Genomic DNA, 21,529 nt, shown 5'->3' on the forward strand with positions numbered 1-21,529 from the left:
AGTAATGATGTTAAAGGTTGTTTGAGTCACATGCTTGTGCATATCTGCCCTATCAGCATGTCACGCGGCTGTGCTATCATAACTTCACATTTAGCCAAGTAAAACTGTCTTGCAAGTTCTTGCATCAGTCAAGATTTTTATAAGCTGGACTCCTTTCTCCTTTTATGTGTTGAGGTTGGACATGTTTCAAGATGGTATTTAAAGAGGACCTCTTATGCTTATTTTCAGGTGCATACTTGTATTTGGGTTTCTACTAGAACATGTTTACATGCTTTAATGTTCAAAAAAACGTGTTACTTTTCCTCATACCGGCTGTGCTGCAACACCTCTTTTCACCCTCTGTCTGAAACGCTCTGTCTGAAAGTCTGTTCTGATTGGTAAGCTGGCCCTCTGTTGTGATTGGTTAACCAAACCTTACTTTTTGGGCTCTGCTTCAGCTCCACTCTATCTAGCTTTTTTTTTGAGGACGTGCCAAACAAGCCGTTAGGCATGATTCAACATGTGTCCTCAGGCAGGGTCCCTGTTTCTATTGCAGAGTCCAGGCTGAAGACGACCGGTGGCCAAGCTGTGATCATCAGAACTCCAAGACAAATGAACAACTCCCCCGATGAGCTTTGTCTACCAGAATCAGTATCATCTCTTAAATCACAACTTCAAACTTTTTACACTGAGTGACCAGGAAAAACAAAAAAGCCTGTACATTGTACTCCAATCCAACAGTCGGGTAATAAATACTGTTTGAACAATGTTTTAAATTGTTCCATAGAGATGTTAATTTGCTCCTCCAATGACAATGAAATATTAGAAAAATCAAATATGTAATACACAAGTCAAGTTGTTAACACTTTATAATAACCATTTATAAACAATAAATTAATAGTTAATTAAACTTGGTTAATAGTTATTTTACTGTTAATGAAATTATGTTTACTAATTATTAGTAATGCTATAATTTGTTAACAGTTTATTGTTGCACACCACATTTTAAGAACTATATTAAGTGTTTGTTAATGATTAAAAAATGATTTGTAAACCTTTAAGAAATTGTCTGTAAAACATAAATATTACAGATATTTGTAACACTTTGTTAATGGTTAATAATTGGTTTGTAAACCATCTATAAACATTATTTTGATGGAAATTATAAAGTTACAACTGATGATTATAATATCTTGTTAAATGGTTAATAAATACTTTGTAAAGCATCTATAAACATTATTTAGATAGATAGATAGTTAATATTTTGTCAATGGTTATTAATTGGTTTTTGGTCCATCTATCAATGTATATGTTTATAGATGATTTATAAACGATTTCTTAAAGGTTAACAAATCATTTGGTAATCAATAACAAATACCTAATATATTATATAAAATGGTATAATGTGTGCAACAATAAATTGTTAATAGATAGTTTATTAAAGTAATTCAAATGTAATTGTTATCGTCTCGTATCAGCTATGATACGATATATAATTTATAAACAAATTTAATATTACACAAACTAATGCTAAAATAAAAGAAATTATGGCATTGCTAATAATTAGTAAACATTAATTATAATTTAATTGTTTGTTAACAGTAAAATAACTTAACTAAGTTTAATTAACTATCAATTTACCATTTATCAATGATTATTACACAGCTTTGTTGAATACTCGATTCTGATTGGTCAATCATGGCATTCTACGTTCTGTTATTTCTTAATAACAGACCGTTGCTATGGACGCAGTTCTGATGTTGGACTCCGGCGGACCATTTTTGTGTCAAATTATTGATTTCTTAAATAAGTAGCTATGTAATAAACCCGACAGAGGGAGGTCGGGTTTATTTCACAACAATGACCCACTCGCTGTACATTATCCCTTACTTATTATAAAATGTTGCCGTCAAGTCAATTTAATTTATATAATTTGCCTCAAGGGGCTTTACAATCTGTGAAGCATACGACGCCTTCTGTCCTTACCTTCAAAAAAATATTTTATGGGGAAAAAAATGAAAGAAACAACAAAGTACAGCCTCATACATCTGAGTCTTCACTGAGATGACTTAAATAGCAGTAAACTAAATATATATATTATGAGAGTATTTATAGATGGGATATTGCATCGTTTAGGTGTTGTTGTATTTTTCTGGTCATTAAGCATATAGGTGTTCTTTAATAAGGAGTCTCCTATCCTGTTACTTTTTAACTTGTGTTTTTTGCTCTCTTATATTCCTCATTTAAAAATAAAAAAAATAATATGTGTCTCAGTAATTAGCTCTATCACTAAGATAACCTCTGGGTTGATTACTGGTCCTTTCTGTGCTCTACTGGTTTTCCTACAAGTGCCCAGTTTCCTCCTAAATTTTATAGACATGCAAAACAAAATTGTATGTGTGAAAGTGGATATGAGTTTGTGTTAGACGTGTGATGAACTGGTGATAACCCTTTAAACCAAATGTAAAATAACAGGCTTCACATAGTATTATCTCACATGATGCACCGTAATTCTTTAGAGATCGGACTAAAAACACAAGCAGAAACATTTATGGCATGCTTTATTTATTAGCTCCAAAGGTCCCACTAGTTTACAGTAATTTTTTTAATGACAGTTTATTGATTATGTCTGCATGCAACTATGATATAATCATTTAAAATCATATTAACAGTGTCCTTCTCATCACAAACATATTTGAATCATTATCCATAAGGTTACCATCCATACAGTTCAACCTTGAGCAACGTCTCTCTCTGAGTACTTCCTAGTTGGACTTGTCCACATTTCCTGAGGTGATTGAACGTGTCACAATCTTTAGTTTGATTGGTTTTAGGGGTCCAACCAGGCCTTCAGGGCTCATCGTCAAAGGGATCTGTGGAATGGACAAATTCACTAGATCACAAACTTGTGCTCTCTCTTATTGCAAATCCAGCTTGTTAAGTGTCTTATTGTGTAAAAGCACTCATGTAGACCATGACTGGTATGTCATTTAAATATAATCACCTCTGTCTCCTCGCAGACGGAGAAGCTGTAGTTCTGCAAAACTTCCACCAAGGCCAGTTTGACCATCATCAGAGCAAATCGCATCCCCAAGCAGTTCCTTGGCCCGAGACCAAATGGCAGGTAAGTGTATGGGTTGATGCTCTGTTTGTTCTGCTTACTAAATCTTGAAAAACAACAATGCAGCAACAAAGAAAATGAGATGACATTTTTACATATTTTCATACGTGGACTCTATAAATAATTAAATCACAAATGACTTCTGAAACTAATTTTAGTAATGCATGCACCACTCTATAAGAAATCACTCTAAAAGGTCTTGTAGCTCACTGATAAGAGTGATTAAGTCATTATGAAACATTCAAAGCTGTTTTGGTGACCCCCAAAAAATTGTACTTTTGTACATTTTTAAAAGTTACCCTGGTGATTTATGACAACTTAATCCTTGAGTGAGGTGTTACAGTTCGCGCATATACACAGTGGCAGCTACCTGTCAGGTTTGAACTGCTCTGGCTCTGGCCACAGCTCAGGGTCGCGGTGCACAGTATAGACTGGAATCATAACAAGCATTCCCTTTGGGATTGTGATTCCACCGATCTTGACAGTTTCTTTGGCAGTTCGTTCCAGACGTCCAGCTGGAGGGTAGAGCCTATTGACAAAAAAAGACTATTTTTAAACACAGAGTAAATATTCAATCCCCAAACTTGTACCAAAATGTGTATTCTTGAAACACAGTGTTTTGGTTGCCCTAGAATTTGTGCTTTTTGCTATTGTTTCATGGCTGGGTAAGTTTTAAGCCCTTGTTGTACTGTTCCAAAATTTAAAAGGGTAACTACTGTCGAGAGATGCACTTTTCTAATTTTTTAGCAACTCTTAATGACTTGGTTACAGGGATGGCAATGTTTTGTTCTAGATAGTGTTGTCAAAGTTAACGCAATAATAATGCATTAACGCAAATTTGTTTAACACCACTAATTTCTTTAACACATTAGCGCAACTTGCAATTCTTAGGTTGTAGCGATACTGGTATCATATGAAACTAGAAAACCTAAGGAATCCACTTGTACCAACCATGACATACTAGATCGAGAAGGACGCTAAATAACGCTCCAAACCTATGCCAAATTTTGGAGAGGGAAAACTGTCATGGCCATTTTCAAAGGGGTCGCTTGACCTCTGACCTGATATATGTGAATGAAAATGGGTTTTATGGGTACCCACGAGTCTCCCCTTTACAGACATGCCCACTTTATGATAATCACATGCAGTTTGGGGCAAGTCATAGTCAAATCAGCACACTGACACACTGACAGCTGTTGTTGCCTGTTGGCCTTGAGGTGATTGAGCATATTTTTTTATGTTAAATGCAGTACCTGTGAGGGTTTCTGGACAATATCTGTTATTGTTTTGTGTTGTTAATTGATTTCCAGTAATAAATATATACATACATTTGCATAATGCAGCATATTTGCCCACTCCCATGTTGATAAGAGTATTAAATACTTGACATATCTCGCTTGAAGGTACATTTTGAACAGATAAAAAATTTCTGATTAAATCGTGACAAACTATTGACAATCATGTGATTAATCACGATTAAATGTTTTTATCGATTGACAGCCTTAGCCAAAATACCTTGACAAATATTGGATGGATTGTCATGAAATTTGGTGAAGACATTCATGTCCCCCTGAGGATGAATTGTAATAACTTTGGTGATCCCCTGACTTTTCTTTCAGAACTATCATCAGGTCCAATTTTTGGTTTATGATCAAATACCTGCAAAACTAATGACATTCCCATCAGCCTCAGCTATTCTAAATTTTTAGCACAAATTAGCAAATATTAGCATGCTAACATGCCAAAGTAAGATGGCAACCACGGTGAACATTCCCTGCTAAACATTAGCATTTTAACTTTTTCATTGTTAGCATCAACTAGTACAAGAACATGCTCATTACCTCAGACACTCGTCGACGACGCTGTCTAGGTACTCCATCTGCATCAGATCTTCATAATGGACTGCACCCTATAGATAGATACATATCACGGTTTGATTAAACACAATTCAGATTTTGAAAACTGTAGTTTCATCAATGAAATACAATGCAGAGAAACTTCTGGTCTACCTTATTGGGGAAAGTGGAGTCTATCTCCTCTTGTAGGCGTTTCATGACTTCAGGATTTCTTGCCAAATTGTAGGCCAAGAAAACGAGAGTGGTGGCACTCGTCTCGTAACCAGCAAACACAAATATTGTGGCATTAGATAATATCTCATGATCAGTAAGACCTGTCAGGACAGGTGGGATGCATGAACAGAGAGGGAGATGAAAAAAAACTTTGGTTTGAATACATTTGAGGCTACATTGGTGCTTCTGTATTTGTGTGATGCCGCTGTGTAATTACCCTTATTCTGCTTTTCTTTCTTGGGATCACTGGCAGTCTGAGAGTTGATCATGTGTTGAAGGATATCTACCGAATTCTGGAAATGGGTCAGATAATTAGTGTGTTTATGAGTATGGTTGTGCAGTTAGACAACATACTGTGTACCATGAGATGACAGAGATTTGGTTTTTGATTTTATGTTGTAAATGTATGAGCACTGGATTTTTGGAATATTTGGATTGACGGGATTTTAGTGTTCTGTAAATGCAGTGAAGTACTTCTATTTGTCAGGTATTTAATTCACTGGATTAGTCAACGAGAGTCATTCCCATCTTGGTATTTTATCAATAAATGTTGAGTTTTAAATTTATTTTTTTACCTTTGAAACAGCAGTTGACAAAAGAATCTCTCCTCAAGGTCAATTTAGTGCCTGATCTGGAGCTTTGGATCTTATCACATGATCTTTATCAGCAAATGAGTCTGCCCAGTTGTCATGACAATGTAGATGTTCAAATTTACTTTTAATGTATATTTTCGGGTTGTCCATCCGTCCATCCCATTCTCGTGAACATGATATCTCAGGAACGCCTGGAAGGAATTTCTTCAAAATGGGCACAGACGTCCACTTGACATCAAGGATCAACTGATTAGAATTTGGTGGTCAAAGGTCACTGTGACCTCACAAAATGCGTTTTTCATAATTCAAGAATTCGTATGATAATTATGACAATTTCACACAAATATCTAATACGATAAAATGAAGTGATGACATTTTGGACAGACATGGATGTAAACTGCAACTTGACTGTTTGGTGGAGGCATACTACCGCGAGGCGGCAATAATAGCAATTTCTGAGCACCTTAAGGAATTTATCATCCATGTTGGCTTAAAAGTTGAGTTTCAAAGTTCATTCTTGACTTTGGAAAGAGCTTTTCATTGATGATTGAACATTTGGTGTTGAAGATCATGTGATATGATGGAATGCTCCAGAAAAGCTACAAAATGGACTTTGAGGTTAGATTGTTTAGTCAACCGCTGACTCTGAGGTTAGGAATAACTTTGAAATAAAATTTTGAGCCAACATAGACGAGAAGTCTTTAAAGGCACAATGAGTATGATTTGTCGGTTGCGGTTTGTAAACTCAACATTCAAAGTTGGCCCCTCCTCCCCGGCTCAACGAGCGTTAAGCCAAGTTCACACTACACAACTTTCAAAGTCGTCAGATCACAGTACTGTTCGCACTACACAACTTGCTGTCTTTGTAATTGGGAGTCTTTAAGTCGTTGTCGTTTTCACACTATATGACTGATGTTGTTATCGGCACGTGTTCACAAAATAGCCTGTTTCCACCGGTTTCCTCACTCTTTTTTTAATATTTATTCTTCTAGGTGCAACCTCATCTTTTTCTATTGTTACAGGCGACCCCTCCTCCCCCAGGTCTCCCCTCAACCCATATCTTGCGCTCTCATTGGCTGTAGCTCGTGGCCGGAGTCCCCGACAGGTCCAGATATTTAGCATGCTAGATACTGTATCTGGAATGTGTCTGCGAGGCATCGGCTCGCGTCTTGAGCAGTTCACACATGACGCTCTGGCATCGTTGTGCGAGCAGTGAGCCAACGCCGATTTGCCTCTGATCTGTTGCTTTTGTTGGGGAGCTCTAAAAACTGTCAGGGAGCAGAAAATCAGGGCTGAAGTTATGTAGTGTGAACTAGGCATTACAGTGCTCGCCAGCGGGTGAAAGCCAACTCCAGATTCACTCTCGCTTTAGAACGAGCTTTGTCAGCTTAGTGTTTCACGTCATTATATTTCCGTTTTTTTGGCGCTGTGCCTGCCATTTCCATAGCTTACAATCTGGTACCTGGTCGCTACATTTTTAGAGAGGTTGACTCCCACAAACACAGCAAAATAAGAAAATACAGGCAGAGGGCTGCAGGGTCTCTGCAGATACAGACACCACCACACACTTCTAGTAGGTCATATGTGATGTTTGAGAGGGATTATTTTTGTTTATACATTGTTTTTTAGAAAAATCCTACTCATTGTGCCTTTAAATGGGAAAAAATGGAAGTTTGAACATCTACTGTATGTGTTTCCATGAAAACTGGACAGATGATCGTGGGATATGATTGAAAGCTCCACAACAGCTATAAAATGCAGTGAGATTGTTTAGTCAATTGTGTTACTGAACTTCTGAAAATTTTCCTTTATCGTGATATACAGTACATATCTACCATGACATAAGATTAGACATACTACTATACCACTAGATGTGTATTTTGTCCAGACCTGGTTTGAGCTCCCACTGCGTTCTGCTCTGACTTTCTCCAGAAGCGTTTTAAAGTAATCAGTAGCGCTCTTAGGGGTCAAGGAGAAACCGAGCAGCTCCAAGAGAGGAAGAAATACAGGGAAAAACCCTGAGAAGGAAAGGGGGGTTAACAATAATAATTTAAGCCACAAAACATCGCTGTTTACATCAATATAAATAAAAGAAAGGTGTCATGCAAAAGCAGTGATGTACCTTGGAGAAAGAAAAGAGGTATGGAGACTTTGAACAGCTTCGTGGCATGGGTGACGAGGGGACTTGAAGGGTTGTTGATTGTGTCCATATCCACACTGAATGCACAGCTCGCCATCACATCCATACTGTAGGCTCCAAAGAAGCTGAATACACACAAATCATTGATTAATGGTTGAAACCGGTGTCACGGGAAGGAGATTTTATCCTGTTTGCTCCACAGGTCGTAGTAACGGACAAAGAAATGTCAGCTGGGTTGAAAAATACTTGAGTGCAAACGTAATGTTTACAAAAATAATTGCTTATTCAAAGGAGAGGAAATGGTAAACCTTATAAACTGTGTCACAAATATGTATATATAAACGTTGAAATTACAGATTAGTCTTTGTGTATATTGTAACTGTGTGTACAGTAATTATGCACTTTTGGTTTGAAGATAATATACTGTCTAGTGCTTCATATATAATATTGTTTATACTATATCGAAATAAATAAATAAAGCATTTAGAGAGCATATTTGCCTTGATAGTGGGGACTAGATGATTAGGGTCTAGCTCAGAAGACTCGACCTTTAAGGACACGTTTTTATATTTAAACTGTATTTTTAATTTCTACATCCATTTCCAGATACTACACATTTCATATCAAAGGGCAATGAAGGTTTTTCACTGATTTGTATTTTTATTTTTTTTACTTTATTAAGAAAGTTCAATACAGTTGATACATAGAGTATACATGTTCCATTTTTTGATTATAATTTTTTTTTAAATATATTCCACGGTATAAAGAAAACAATATACAACAAATAACAAAATGGGAAAGGAGAAAAATAATAATAATAAAATAAATAAAATATATTTTTTTAAAAACAATCGGGGTCTGCTAAACAATTGGAGTAAATTTAAAATATCTAAATAATCTAAATAAGCCAATTTATAATTCAAGTTTAACATTTTCAATAGTAGACAAATCCTTTTTTTTGTGTCATTAATCTAATGGTTAGTCTGCCACTAATAAAAAAGGTGGTAAAAAACGTACACTAGATATTTAGTAACCATTTATAGCATAGTATTACTCACTCTTTTACAGTGATGACTTCATTATTGTGCGCCTTGGACTGCAGGCTGGCTGTCAGTTTGCGGGAATGATGTTTCATGATGCTGAACATCTTAAACAAAGGAAAAAAGTACATTAAGATGAATATATATAGATATATTTTCAATCTACCCAAATATGAGTCGACGAAGTTAAGAAAAAATTGCCAACTCTTACCTCTTTTATACGGCCAGAGGTGAAGGAGGGTGTGAGGATGTTACGAATCCGTCTCCAATGATCATCCTCGGTAGTAGACACTGCGTCATAAAGGTCTCCCCACAGACGAAAGTTCTGAAGGGGAATAGTGGTCAGTACGCATGTGTTGGTGGGTTTACAATTATAAGCATTTGTGGAATAGCTGTTAACAGTAATAGTATTTTTTGTTAATCTGACATACGCCATCCTACTGCTGTTAAATCTCACTAAAGAAGTGATTCTCAATGTGGGGTCCGCGAAATAATTTACTATAAATTATATAATTCAGTCAGGACCACTTTAGTCAAAAACACTTATCCCATTTGCAGTAATATATACATTATATTTGGCGGCATGGCTCTGCTCTGGGACCTCCCTGCCCATCCACGCGCATGCGTGGATCCACGACCCTACGTGGTAGCATGAGGCAAGGAGAGCACTCCTCCTTGCCCTTCCATGTGCAGACATGGAAAGCCAAAGGCAGGGAGAGCAGCAGCAAAGACCCCCCTGGGTGCAGAACAGAGCCGGCATCAATGACAACAGAATTGACATTGATTAAGTCATAAACAGTTAGGGGTGGGCGACACATCGAATATAGTCGATGTATCGCGGTTTGTCTCCCACGTGGTACAGAAAACGACTACATCGCGAACATCGAACACAAATTGGCATGTAATGTTTCCAAGCCATCCATTTTTGTATGAAAGATTAAAATTGTTCCAAAGAACCACTAATGAATATCAACAGAAGGTTTTAATGCAGACATATGCTGCAGGGACTACAAGATCATTATATTGGTGTGATTGTATGCATCAAAGGGTTAAATTGAGCATTTATGAAGTGCTTAGAGGATATTTGAAAATATTGCGATATATATCGTGTATTGCGATATAGCCTAAAATATCGCGATATTATCCTAGGCTATACCGCCCAGCCCTAGAAACAGTATTAAAAGGAGGTGGTGGGGTGGAGGTGGGTTGCGAGCGGCTTGTAGAGGAAGCAGCAACGGTAGGCCGGCTGAAGCAGCTTAAATAAGGCGCCCTGTATGAAATTGACCAATGAATGCATAGAGAGGAATCAGCTGATCTGTCAGCTGATGCATCAGCTGATTGGCTGGCTTAAGATCAGCTATTATCAGCTGATAGCCATCATATGAGCAGAGCTTGACATCATGGCCTGCCTGAACTAACGCTACGCTCGATTTGTGCTGTATCATTAAAAAGTACATATCTACATATGGGGACCATTTGCACCAATAAAACAAGTATATTGTGTCCATTACTCTGATATGATGCGACAGACAGCAATAAGTTAATTATTTTAAAGTTGAAGCACTTACTGAAAGTCAGCTTTAGACTGGTAAGTTTTAATATCTGGATTTATTAGGACTATGCCGGTCTTTCTACTGTTCATTTTCTGAAAGCTTTTAAAATCAATTACTTGAAATGTAGGCTATAAATGCTGTCAAGTTGAGTCCAAATGCAACTGGAAGAAAATCACCCTCTGTTTAAAGGTATATAAGTGGTATTAACATTCAATAACATGGCAAATTCCCAGACTCATCTTATTGAATTTTGTTTATCACTATGAAACAGGTCTGAAGTATTTAAGTTGAAAAGTTTTAGAATATAAATCGTTCCAATGGCATATAAGAGTATAAATGGTAGTAAGTATTATGATTAATCAGGGTTACGATTATGAGGGTCCTTAGAAAATGTTCTCCCCAGTAAGGGATCCCTGGCCCCAAAAAGCTTGAGAGCCCCTGCACTAGAGCACCAAATGTGGATGCATTTGCAGATATTTACTTTTTCATTACATTTGGCCCAAACATCCACTTGGATGTAATTCTAGTTTTAAATGAGGAAGCTCATGAAATTTTTTATTATTTAATTGATTTGTTGCCTATTTCTTGTTTCCAGCATGACCATTCACCAGTTTTGAAGGGGAAAAGGTGACACCCTTAAAACCAATGACCTGCCCCTACTTGACTTCCCATTTAAAAAACACATTCTTCAAGTTCCATTTGAAGGCAGCATTAGTCTGCTGTAATCAATGAATATTGTATCACTTTATGACTCTGTGTTTGGTACCATTCAGTGTTAATCCTGTGTGTTCTCACCCTCCGGTTGGTGAAGTAGGTGAAGCACTCCTTCACCAGGATGGTTTTCAGCATGTCAGGGTCCGCCACAGCCAACATGGGCATCCTGAACTCAAATCCTCTGGACATTTACAGAATCACACATTTACATTTTGGGCATTCAGTGTAAAACTCTTGTCAGTGTATCAGCAGAATATTTGCTGCCATTAATAACACCAGTGCAGTGACACAAGCAGCCAAGTGAGAGGTCAAAACCTGTCTAGCAAACGGATTCACAAAACATTAAATAATGATGGGTAGCTTGGTGTGAGGCTTGGTTCTTATATTTGGGTGTTTCTGCAATTACGGGCATTTTGAAGTCTCAGAAATGAAATTTTGGATTTATGTTCAAATTTGCCACGCAATGTTTGATAAATATATACCCAATGTTATTACCCATATTGACATAAAAAATAATTACTAAACAATGTTAGTTAATAAAATTCATGAAGCATTTTATGGGTCAAAACACAACTTTTCTTCGTGTCCCATAACTGTGGTTTCAATGTTGAGATACTTTATTATTATTTTATTATTTCAAATTGAATTGTTTCATACACATATTATTTTAAACAATATTCAAATAATTTTTTTTGTTCACAAATCATTTATATGATTTTTCAGCGAAATGCACCTGTCCCACACTTGTGAGTACTTACCACGACACTGAACAAATTCTACAGTAAAAGTCTTATTTAAAGCCAAACATATCTAATTTCCATGAAAACAAAAGTTGAGCACATGGTTGACGAGTTGAGTCACCCACACACGTGACCTTCAAGATCAAGGAAAACAAGTTTAACATCACCTTTTCTATTAGTATTTATTGTGTGTCCTTACCATACAGGTTATACCACTTTCACACCAATGACCAGGGTTGGACCAGGGTTAACCTACCCTGGTCCAACCCTGGTCATTGGTTTTCGCTCTGTCTATCTACAGTACCCATTTATCATATATCAGACATTGTGTTATCTAATATAATAACATAGGCTACATTTATAAACAGATTAGACTAGATAAGTGATTGTGTATTTGGAAATACATTTAAAAAATAACTCAATATTACTGTTGAATTCATGTATATGTCGATGCTAAGAGCCAAAGCTAACGTAGCAGACCTTGCTAGCTGCCATTTATCTGCAATATTAGTAAAAAGTTTATTTCTGCAACAGCTTTATATGTTGTGGTAAGGACTTTAGACATTAGAATTGCAATATCTGTCATAAAACACAACATGTTTTAGAATTTTTGTGTATGAAGACCTACAACGACTATATGTGATTTTGCGTACCTGTTTATGTGTATTACATACTCTGATGGTTAAAATTTAAATTCATAGAGGTTGATTTTTTTAATTTGGGTGAGTCAAAAGTGACCGTAGTTGCAGAAACACCCATTTTCACTTTTAAAAAGTTCTGTAGACTCACCCCCACACTTTCCCATACTTCCGAGCACACTCTTGGTCATCCAAGAAGTAAACCTGGTAACAGAGAAGACATATTCATCACTAATCATTTGAATTGAAAGAAAGATATATAAAGATTGACATACTTTGTTGTGCCTGACAACTGTGCCCCAGTACATGTACGGCTTTGGACCTGGGATCCCCAACTTCTCAAATATCCCATGAGTCCCTTTGCCATACCTGTGGAGAACAGAAAAGCATTAAATCATATCTTTAAAGTCACATAGTGTCAGTCAAACACTTTTAACTCAAAAGGAAATTGGTGCATTCCTTCAGGTGGCTAATTTCACCTGAAGTACAAAATAATCTACTTTGATTAAAATCAAACTTACATAACAAATATGCAGATAAATGTGATCAGTAGAATCCATGTTTCAAGAGAGAAGAAAGGAAGATAGCGCATGGCTCTGTCTTGCTCGGACAATCTGTAGGACCTCAGATTTGCAGTGACTGAGCTCTGTCTGCGTGTCCGGGAGGTGTGGCACCCTTTCACGTGTTGCCAAAGACCTTTAGTCACTTCCCGTCCTGTGCAGCAACAACATGTGCTCGAGTTTCTGCCACCCACGCATCTGGATCTATGCCTGAACATGTCTTTATATGAGCGCAGATTATGGAAAAATATGTCTAAATAAAACAATTTGATAATCACACACCCGAGAACATGTCTCTAAATACATTTAGGAAAAAAGTGTGTTTAATGGCTTGTTTGTGTTTCTATTTTGTCCACTTATACCAAGAAATATAGGGTGAGCCAAGAAGAAATTGAAATTACTTGCGTATTTGTATTCCTGGAACATTTGAATTACAAATAGCAGGAGATATAAAAAAAATAATACTCTAAAAGTAAATATATGACATATTACTTAAAGATGTTTTCATAAACTCTGCGTGTGTTCTATCTTTCTTAACACAAGCAATATAATAATTTAGGTCCCAAAACTGCACCGTCATCGATGACTAATAAATAAGAGCTAATAAAACATCATTATAATTGCTGCCTTGTCTCTTTCTGTCAATGATTCACATGACACTGGCTGCCTGCCATTGGCTCAACTCTCACACACTTCCACAATGCACGCAACAAGTGTGTGCTCTAGGACATAAAAGCATTTGGTCTGTGATTTGGGGTTTAGTGGAGCTTGTGCTGCCATTGAAAGAAGAGAGAAAAGGCACAGAGATGGGCTTCCTCCTCTCCGCTGAGACATGGACCCTCCTGGTGGCTCTCATCACACTAATCTTTGTGTAAGTGTTTAAGATTATTTATTCCAGGTATTTGTTCTGTGTTTATGTGTGTATGATAAAAATCTCTTCTCACTCTGTTTATTTTTTGTTTTTGTTTTACAGGTATGTCTGCTGGCATTTTGGAACATTTAAGAAACTGGGCGTCCCTGGTCCCAATCCGGTCCCGTTTTTCGGCACTATGCTGGCATATAGAAAGGTTGGTAAACATAACTTTTCAGAAGCAATATACCATAGATTTAAAGCAGAGTCTACAGGCTTGGCAAGGTACATATTGGTGTAATGGAACACCTCACAAAGTGGGGAAATCAACATTTGCATTGAAATGTTGAGGCTTAATATTGAGTGAGATTGATTGATTGCCCTGATGAAACTATGCTTGCTTATTAAAATGAGTGCCCCTGTTATTTATTACAATGTTAAAACTCCCATTGGGTTTTGACAGTGACATAGGAGGTGTGGTTGTAGTGTTTACATTAGGTCTCTGAACAGATTAGTTCATAATGTTTTGATTTTGTCTCTTCTGGGTAAATTGACAGGTGAATGCAGGTGGTGGTCGTGAAAAAATTACATTTGCAAAACGTTGCTTTTCAGAAACATTGTCCTGACCTTGCTATGGACTGTTTTTATAAGAAAATTCAACAGAAATATTTGGTAGAATATAATTCCAAGTGAATGAATTCATAGATTTAAATTTCTAGGAAAGGGGTCTTTATATTTTTAAGATTTTTGTTTTTTGTTTTTTTTGTTTTTTTAATTTTGCAGGCAAGACATTACAAACAGTAACCTCAGCAAACCCCATCCCATAACCTGGAAAAACAGGAGAGAGAGAATGGTGAAAGTAATAATAAAAAGAAGAAGAAAAAAAAATCAAATAGATATAAAATAATGAATAAAACATATAAGTCCCATGTGTTAGAAGCCCGAATTGGCGGCATAGGTATAGGAGACAGAGAGCCCTGAGCGTGGCCATATGCTCGAAACTCCACTTTTAGAAATAACAAATCAGTCACTCATACAATGATATACATACCCACTACTAGCACAGACTAAATGGGATGGTATAGGGTAGAAATGGAGCAAAGAAATAAAATAAATAGGTGAGTGAATAAATAAAATAAAGTAAAATGAGAAAATCTCTTGGCCCGCGTGTTGGCAGTGTAGTTAGTGGCAGTAAAATAAATATTTTAATTGATTGACAGCCCTATTCACATTCACGTTCACATATTTAAATATAGTTTTTCAAGCTAGAAATATTTCCATCATGTTAGAGTGGACCGAAGATTTAGGGAAGGTGTTCAATTCATAATCTGTGTATTATTATTTTTGTCCACAGGGATTCACCAACTTTGACATGGATTGCTTCAAGAAATATGGGAAGATATGGGGGTAAGTCTGCATGTTGTACAGTGTGTGTGTGTGTGTGTGTGTGTGTGTTTCTGCAAGCATATAATGTATATCTCATTGTTGTCCTTAGAGCCACTTGTTGGTATACAAAAAGTATCTCTGTTTATCGTGTTTTGTGCCTGTTTTACAAGGTAGATTTTTATGTGACTGCATACAAATCTCACCTGGTGTTTTATTATTTATCTTTTCACATTCTGTTCTATTCTTATCATATTTAGCATTTTTGATGGCCGTCAGCCCGTGCTGTGCATCACAGATCCTGCCATGATAAAAGCTGTTCTCATAAAGGAGTGTTACTCGTTCTTCACCAATCGCAGAGTACGCACACTCACGATATAACACATTCAGTCACTCATTGTGATTGCTTGAGCTCTCCTCATCATCATCCTCATCCTAACTCTGTTACAGAACTTCCGTCTGAACGGGGCGCTGTACGATGCCGTGTCCATCGCTGAGGACGACCAGTGGAGGAGGATCCGCGGTGTCCTCTCTCCCTCCTTCACCTCAGGAAGACTGAAAGAGGTACAGCCCCCTCCTGCTCTGCACCTCCTCTGCCCTTTCTTGAATGTTGAACTGAACATTTTTCAGCTGAGGTCCGTCTTGACTATATTCCTTCTAGATCAGTGATTCCCAACCTGCATTCCTTGTGACCCCTTAAAATGAAGCAATGTTTACGGTCGTGTCTAGAAGGTAACCCCCAAATTGCAAAAACTTGCTAAAACTTGCAAAAAACTCTTGCGAGACTCACTGCCTGACGACCTATCCTAACCTTAACTATTCGAGGTCGATGCCTAACCTTAACTATTATTAAGGTACTGGCCCCCAGGTTGGGAACCACTGATCTCGAGGAAACACAAACAGAAACAGCAGCAACTCCGTGCCAGTGTATTATACTATATGCTATATTTTCCAGTATTTCAGTAAGCCTGTTTTTTTTCTGTCTATCTGTCCCTGTCTGTGCCTCAGATGTTGGACATAATGAAGCACCACTCTGCTAACCTGGTCAGCAGCATGAAAAAGAAGGCAGACAAGGATGAGCCCTTAGAGCTGAAGGAGTAAGGACACTTTATACTCCAAAATATTCAATTCATTTAAAATGATTCCAGAAAATGTATAACGTTAACTCTTTTTAAAGGTACAGAGTGTGTAGGATTTAGGGAGATCTTTTAGCAGAAATGTTTTCATTTCTGTATAATCAGATGAAACTAAGAATGGTTGTGCTTTCGTTAGCTTAGAATGAGTCCTTCATATCTACATAGGGAGCGGGTCCTCTTCACAGAGTCCGCCATGTTGCTCCAACATGAAGACCATCGTAGTTCTCTGACACGCTTGTGAAACTGCGGTAACATGAGCCGCAGAGTGCAAAAGCGTGGTACCGCTAGCCGTCGTCTGACTTCCGTTACTCCTGAAGTAGTGTTATTATGGTAAGGATGGCCTCTGAGCGAAGCGAGCGGCGTTACCACGGTTTTGCACTTGGCGGGTCACATTACCGCAGTCATGAAAGAGATGAGTGAGCGAACGGGTATTCAATTGGTTGCAATCTGCAACCACACCTTTAGATGCCTCTAAATCCTACACACTGCACCTTTAAATCTCTGGTGTGTTTGTTTGCTCTTTAGGTTCTTTGGACCCTACAGTATGGATGTAGTAACCAGCACAGCCTTCAGTGTCGACATTGACTCACTCAACAACCCCTCAGACCCTTTTGTCACTAACATCAAGAAGATGCTGAAGTTTGACCTTTTTAGCCCTCTCTTCCTCATCGTTGGTACAGAATTCATTTTGCTTCTATAAAATGCAGCTATTTATAATTTTGTCCTTCACCTGGCTGGGATACCAAACATATACTGTATGTGTTGTGAATGTTTACAGTCACAGTCTGTCGTGTTTCTTTGATAAATGTGTTGCCTTCTGCTTAATTCCAGCTTTCTTCCCCTTTATGGGTCCTATTTTTGAGAAGATGGAGTTTTCCTTTTTCCCTGCGTCTGTCACGGACTTCTTCTACTCTGCACTGCAGAAGATCAAGTCTAACCGAGAAAACAGCAAGCAAAGGGTATGACTCTGTGCATGTGCGTATCTAGATACTGTATATTTATATCAGCAGATTCAGTTAGTTATTCTCATATATGTCTACTTTTAGAGTCGAGTGGATTTCCTTCAGTTGATGATTGACTCCCAGAAAAACAATGACCTCAGTAAAGAGGAACCGGATAAAGGTGACACACACATACAGTATCTGCACACACATAAAAGCACAACTTAAAGCTATTCCAAATCATATCTCCTCGCTATCTCCCCAGGTTTAAGCGATCATGAGATCCTTTCTCAAGCAATGATTTTCCTCTTTGCTGGCTACGAAACAACCAGCAGCTCTCTCACTTTCTTGGCTTACAATCTGGCGACACACCCTCATGTCATGAAGCAGCTGCAGGAGGAGATCGACTCCACCTTCCCTAACAAGGTGCGTTGGGAGTGGGGAGGGGACAACGTTTCAGGTAGCAGGAAGGTCTCAAAATGCTCAATTTAAAGCTACTTTTATTGTTTTTTGGCCACTTGGGAGCAGAGGAAACCTGTACATTTGATATATTATCACCATATAAAGTTGCTATGGCCAACATGCTTATTTACACATCCAGCAGGCACACAGCAACATTAACAATCACCAGGAGTTGTGTTTCTGCCCACCTGATGAATTTAAGTCACATATTCACTTTTCTTTTAGCTGTGGTTTGATTTCCACCAACTCTTGAGAGAAGTATCTCTATCTCTATCTCTAAAGCTGTATCCTTATATGTACCAGACATACATGAGAGTGGTATCTGTCTTCTGATCTAAACCTATAAAGGACAGTAACAGTGTTGTTTAACCTCAGTACCTCAATCAACCATCATTGTAGCCTATCCCTTCAGCGCTCCTTGTAGCTCCTAACTTTGCCTAATATGACAGAGTGGCGGTCTTGTCATGTGTGTGTCTGTGTGTTTGTGCAGGGTCCTGTTGAGTACCAGGCTCTGATGCAGATGGAGTATCTAGACAGCGTCATCAACGAGTCTCTCCGATTGTACCCCATTGCCGCACGTCTGGAGCGCGTGGCCAAAGCGACTGTGGAGATAAACGGCCTTGTGATTCCAAAAGATATGATTATCTTGGTACCCACATGGCCCATTCACCGGGACCCTGAAGTGTGGCCCGAGCCTGAGGTGTTCAAACCTGAGAGGTATGGAAAGAATTTATATGTTTAGGTTTACCAGGTTTACCACAGAAAGGACCTGAGCTCTGCAGGTCATTGCCTCATTTCTGTTATTGATACATTATTGTGTGTGTGTGTGTGTGTGCCCTCAGGTTCAGCAAGGAAAACAAGGAGGCTATTGATCCGTACACGTACATGCCTTTCGGGGCAGGACCAAGGAACTGCATTGGGATGCGATTTGCTCTGATGATGATGAGACTAGCAGTGGTGGAGATCCTGCAGAAGTTCAGCTTCTCTGTGTGTAAGGAGACTGAGGTGAGACCACAGATGTTCATCTTTACACTGCTTGTTATTGCTTTTTTTTTTTTTTATGGAGAATGAGTAATCCTTTTTTATGGCGTATGAGTTACACTGTCCAGATTTTATTTATTGCTAGTTTGATTGGGATATTGAGGGTTATATAAGGGCAAAGGTAATCAATGTTGAGTGTTGTAAAGGTTTGTCTGTTCAAAGATCAAAAGCCTTGCATGAGGTTTCTACATTCTGCGATGCTGCCAGTTGTTTGTGTGTTTCATACATTGTTGACTTTGTTCACCATTATGTCTATCACCTTAATTATTTAATTTCCTGCCAGATCCCCTTTGAGATGGACGTCCAGGGCCTGCTGATGCCAAAACGACCAATCAAACTGAAGCTGGTGCCGCGTTCTGAATCCTCAAACTAACAACAACAAGATAAAGGATAATCATTTTAACTATGTTGCATACAGACCTATTGTGAATAAACACAATGTCCATTTTTACCATCATATGCACAACAGTTAGCTCTCTTTTTTTTTTCTGTCAGAGCTTCTATCAACATTCATCCTAAACTGAGTGACAAATGGGTAATTTGTAAAGCCTGTGTTCACAATAAAGGATAGGTTGGATTTTTCTCATGTGCACTGTCATTCTTACATGTGATTTGATGACTGTTATGGCAATATGCTCCACTGTTCAGGAAACTGAACATTCTTTCAGTTTATGACATAAATATTCATCAGATATGTGTGTTTATATATAAATATATGTTCTTGCCTTCTTCTTTACCATCATCGTTAAGCAACTTCTTTAAATCTAATTCTCAAATTCATTCACATAATACAAGACAGGTTAATCATCTTCACCTGCCTCTTTACAAAACAAAACATCAGATATCGTGGTGTACAAATAAGGAACACCAAAAATACATGTTATCAAGAGCTCGTTATCCTTAGAACATTTTAAAGGGAAATTATCATCACATTTAAAGGGACTATTTGTAAGATTCAGAAATGCTGCTTAACAGCGACACCTGTGGCCTTGAAATCAACGAAAGTCAGCGTCGAGCTCACGCTTGCTCGCTCTACATAGACATGAACGAGCATCGCTCAAAACAGTGAGGCGACAGACGTCAGCTAAAACCACAATATCACTCTATATTTCAGCTGCTTGGCAGTAATGTTAGCTGACCAGACGAAGGTCTCTCCATGAATCAATGCTGATCCTAGTATTGGCTTTTCCTGCTCAGCGCAGGCTTCAGCAGCGGGGCTCCTCAACGAGTTACGTTATCGCCTCCCGACCACAGCCGGCAGCCGAAGACACCGGCACCCGGTCGGTAACGAGACGATAACGTAACTCGTTGAGGAGCCCCGTCACTTCACAAGACACGGAAAACCTCTGTTGGTCTGGAGGAGCTGCAGCAGTTATTTCTGCACAAACGTCCACTCTACATTCACTAGATATTCTCAGAGCTAAACTAACTCTCCTGCAGTGTGTAGTGAGCGCGCGTCCACGTCTAGAGGTGGAGCGAGACAGCGAGGATGCCTGCACTGTCTGAGTGAAGGAGAGCAGGCAGCGGAGACGAGGCTCCGGCCACACTCGAGCGCGCATATGCGAACGCGCATGTGTGCCGACCCGCTACATTTATACGCTTAAAAAGTTACAAACAGTCCCTTTAATTAATGATGTCTAATTATCTTTTGATATGTTAAGATATATTTTCTTTTCTTCTGTCCTGTTTTTGTATGTATTTCATTGTTTTTTATTGGATTGTCTTACACTGTTTGGTTAGGTTTTTCTGCACATTTTGTGTACTTCTTGTTGTTGTTTAACTTTTGTTGTTTTTTTAAAATTATGTTAGTTTAGATCTTTGTTCCTTTTTTGTTATTTTTTTTCTCTCTCCTGTGGTTTGGGGGAGGTCCTTCGTATAAGCCTGTGGCTTCTTGACCTCTCCTGTTACAATTTTTTTTTTTTTTTCATTGACTGAATTTTGTGCAGTTTTATATATGTGCAAATAAATAAATAAAAAATAAATAAAATATACAACTTATAGGGGCTACAAATGATCAGAATGTGGCTGTAGAACAAAATCATAACTTTTAATTTTGATACTTACAAAGAAGTTTTAAAAATATGAGGAACATTTCTTTCCCAGATGGCAGGTTGACAAAATAACAAAAAACATCTTACAATATATATGCACAACAGCACCACCCGCTATTGTCTCATAGCTTAACTATACAGTTAAATCAACACCTCTCTGATAACAAAAGCTTGACTGATATTTACTGTAGGCTGATTGCACAGGCTTTCATTATATTTGGCAGGTGTTCAGGTATTTCTTTCCACTCTGTGTGAAATATGGGACTGAAATAAAAATAATAAAGAGGGTTCATTTAGATATCAGCCAGGGCAGGCGGGGAGTTAATGTTTTACCAGATATTTCAATAATAATGTGCATTATGTAGCCTGCTGTGATAATGTTGTAATTACTGTGTGTGTGTGTGTGCCTGTGTCTCTGTTTTATATCACAACAGCGCTCTCCTGTGGATGATCTGTTTTCATTTTTTGCTCATTTATTGCTCATATGCTCCTGCTACTTCACAGATCCGTTATCCACG

General features: G+C 38.0%; 2 protein-coding genes across 2 annotated transcripts; one reads left to right on the top strand and one right to left on the bottom strand.

Annotated features, from left to right (window-relative positions):
* Positions 1–2,527: 2,527 nt before the first annotated feature.
* LOC141764419 (cytochrome P450 3A30-like) lies at positions 2,528–13,261 on the bottom strand. Its single transcript, XM_074629661.1, has 14 exons — positions 13,109–13,261; positions 12,863–12,956; positions 12,739–12,791; positions 11,291–11,390; positions 9,154–9,267; positions 8,961–9,049; positions 7,885–8,027; positions 7,653–7,780; positions 5,387–5,462; positions 5,110–5,270; positions 4,942–5,009; positions 3,471–3,629; positions 2,984–3,146; positions 2,528–2,852 (listed from the first exon to the last, which is right to left on the bottom strand). Exons 1-14 carry the CDS (start codon positions 13,177–13,179, stop codon positions 2,745–2,747), a joined length of 1,527 nt encoding a protein of 508 aa, XP_074485762.1. The 5' UTR covers positions 13,180–13,261; the 3' UTR covers positions 2,528–2,744.
* Positions 13,262–13,861: 600 nt separating this feature from the next.
* LOC141764424 (cytochrome P450 3A40-like) lies at positions 13,862–19,542 on the top strand. Its single transcript, XM_074629671.1, has 13 exons — positions 13,862–14,018; positions 14,121–14,214; positions 15,352–15,404; positions 15,641–15,740; positions 15,831–15,944; positions 16,389–16,477; positions 17,042–17,190; positions 17,348–17,475; positions 17,563–17,638; positions 17,723–17,883; positions 18,410–18,636; positions 18,762–18,924; positions 19,244–19,542. Exons 1-13 carry the CDS (start codon positions 13,954–13,956, stop codon positions 19,331–19,333), a joined length of 1,509 nt encoding a protein of 502 aa, XP_074485772.1. The 5' UTR covers positions 13,862–13,953; the 3' UTR covers positions 19,334–19,542.
* Positions 19,543–21,529: the final 1,987 nt, after the last annotated feature.

Source organism: Sebastes fasciatus, chromosome 3 (genome assembly GCF_043250625.1).
Source record: "Sebastes fasciatus isolate fSebFas1 chromosome 3, fSebFas1.pri, whole genome shotgun sequence".
NCBI classification, from domain to species: Eukaryota; Metazoa; Chordata; class Actinopteri; order Perciformes; family Sebastidae; genus Sebastes; species Sebastes fasciatus.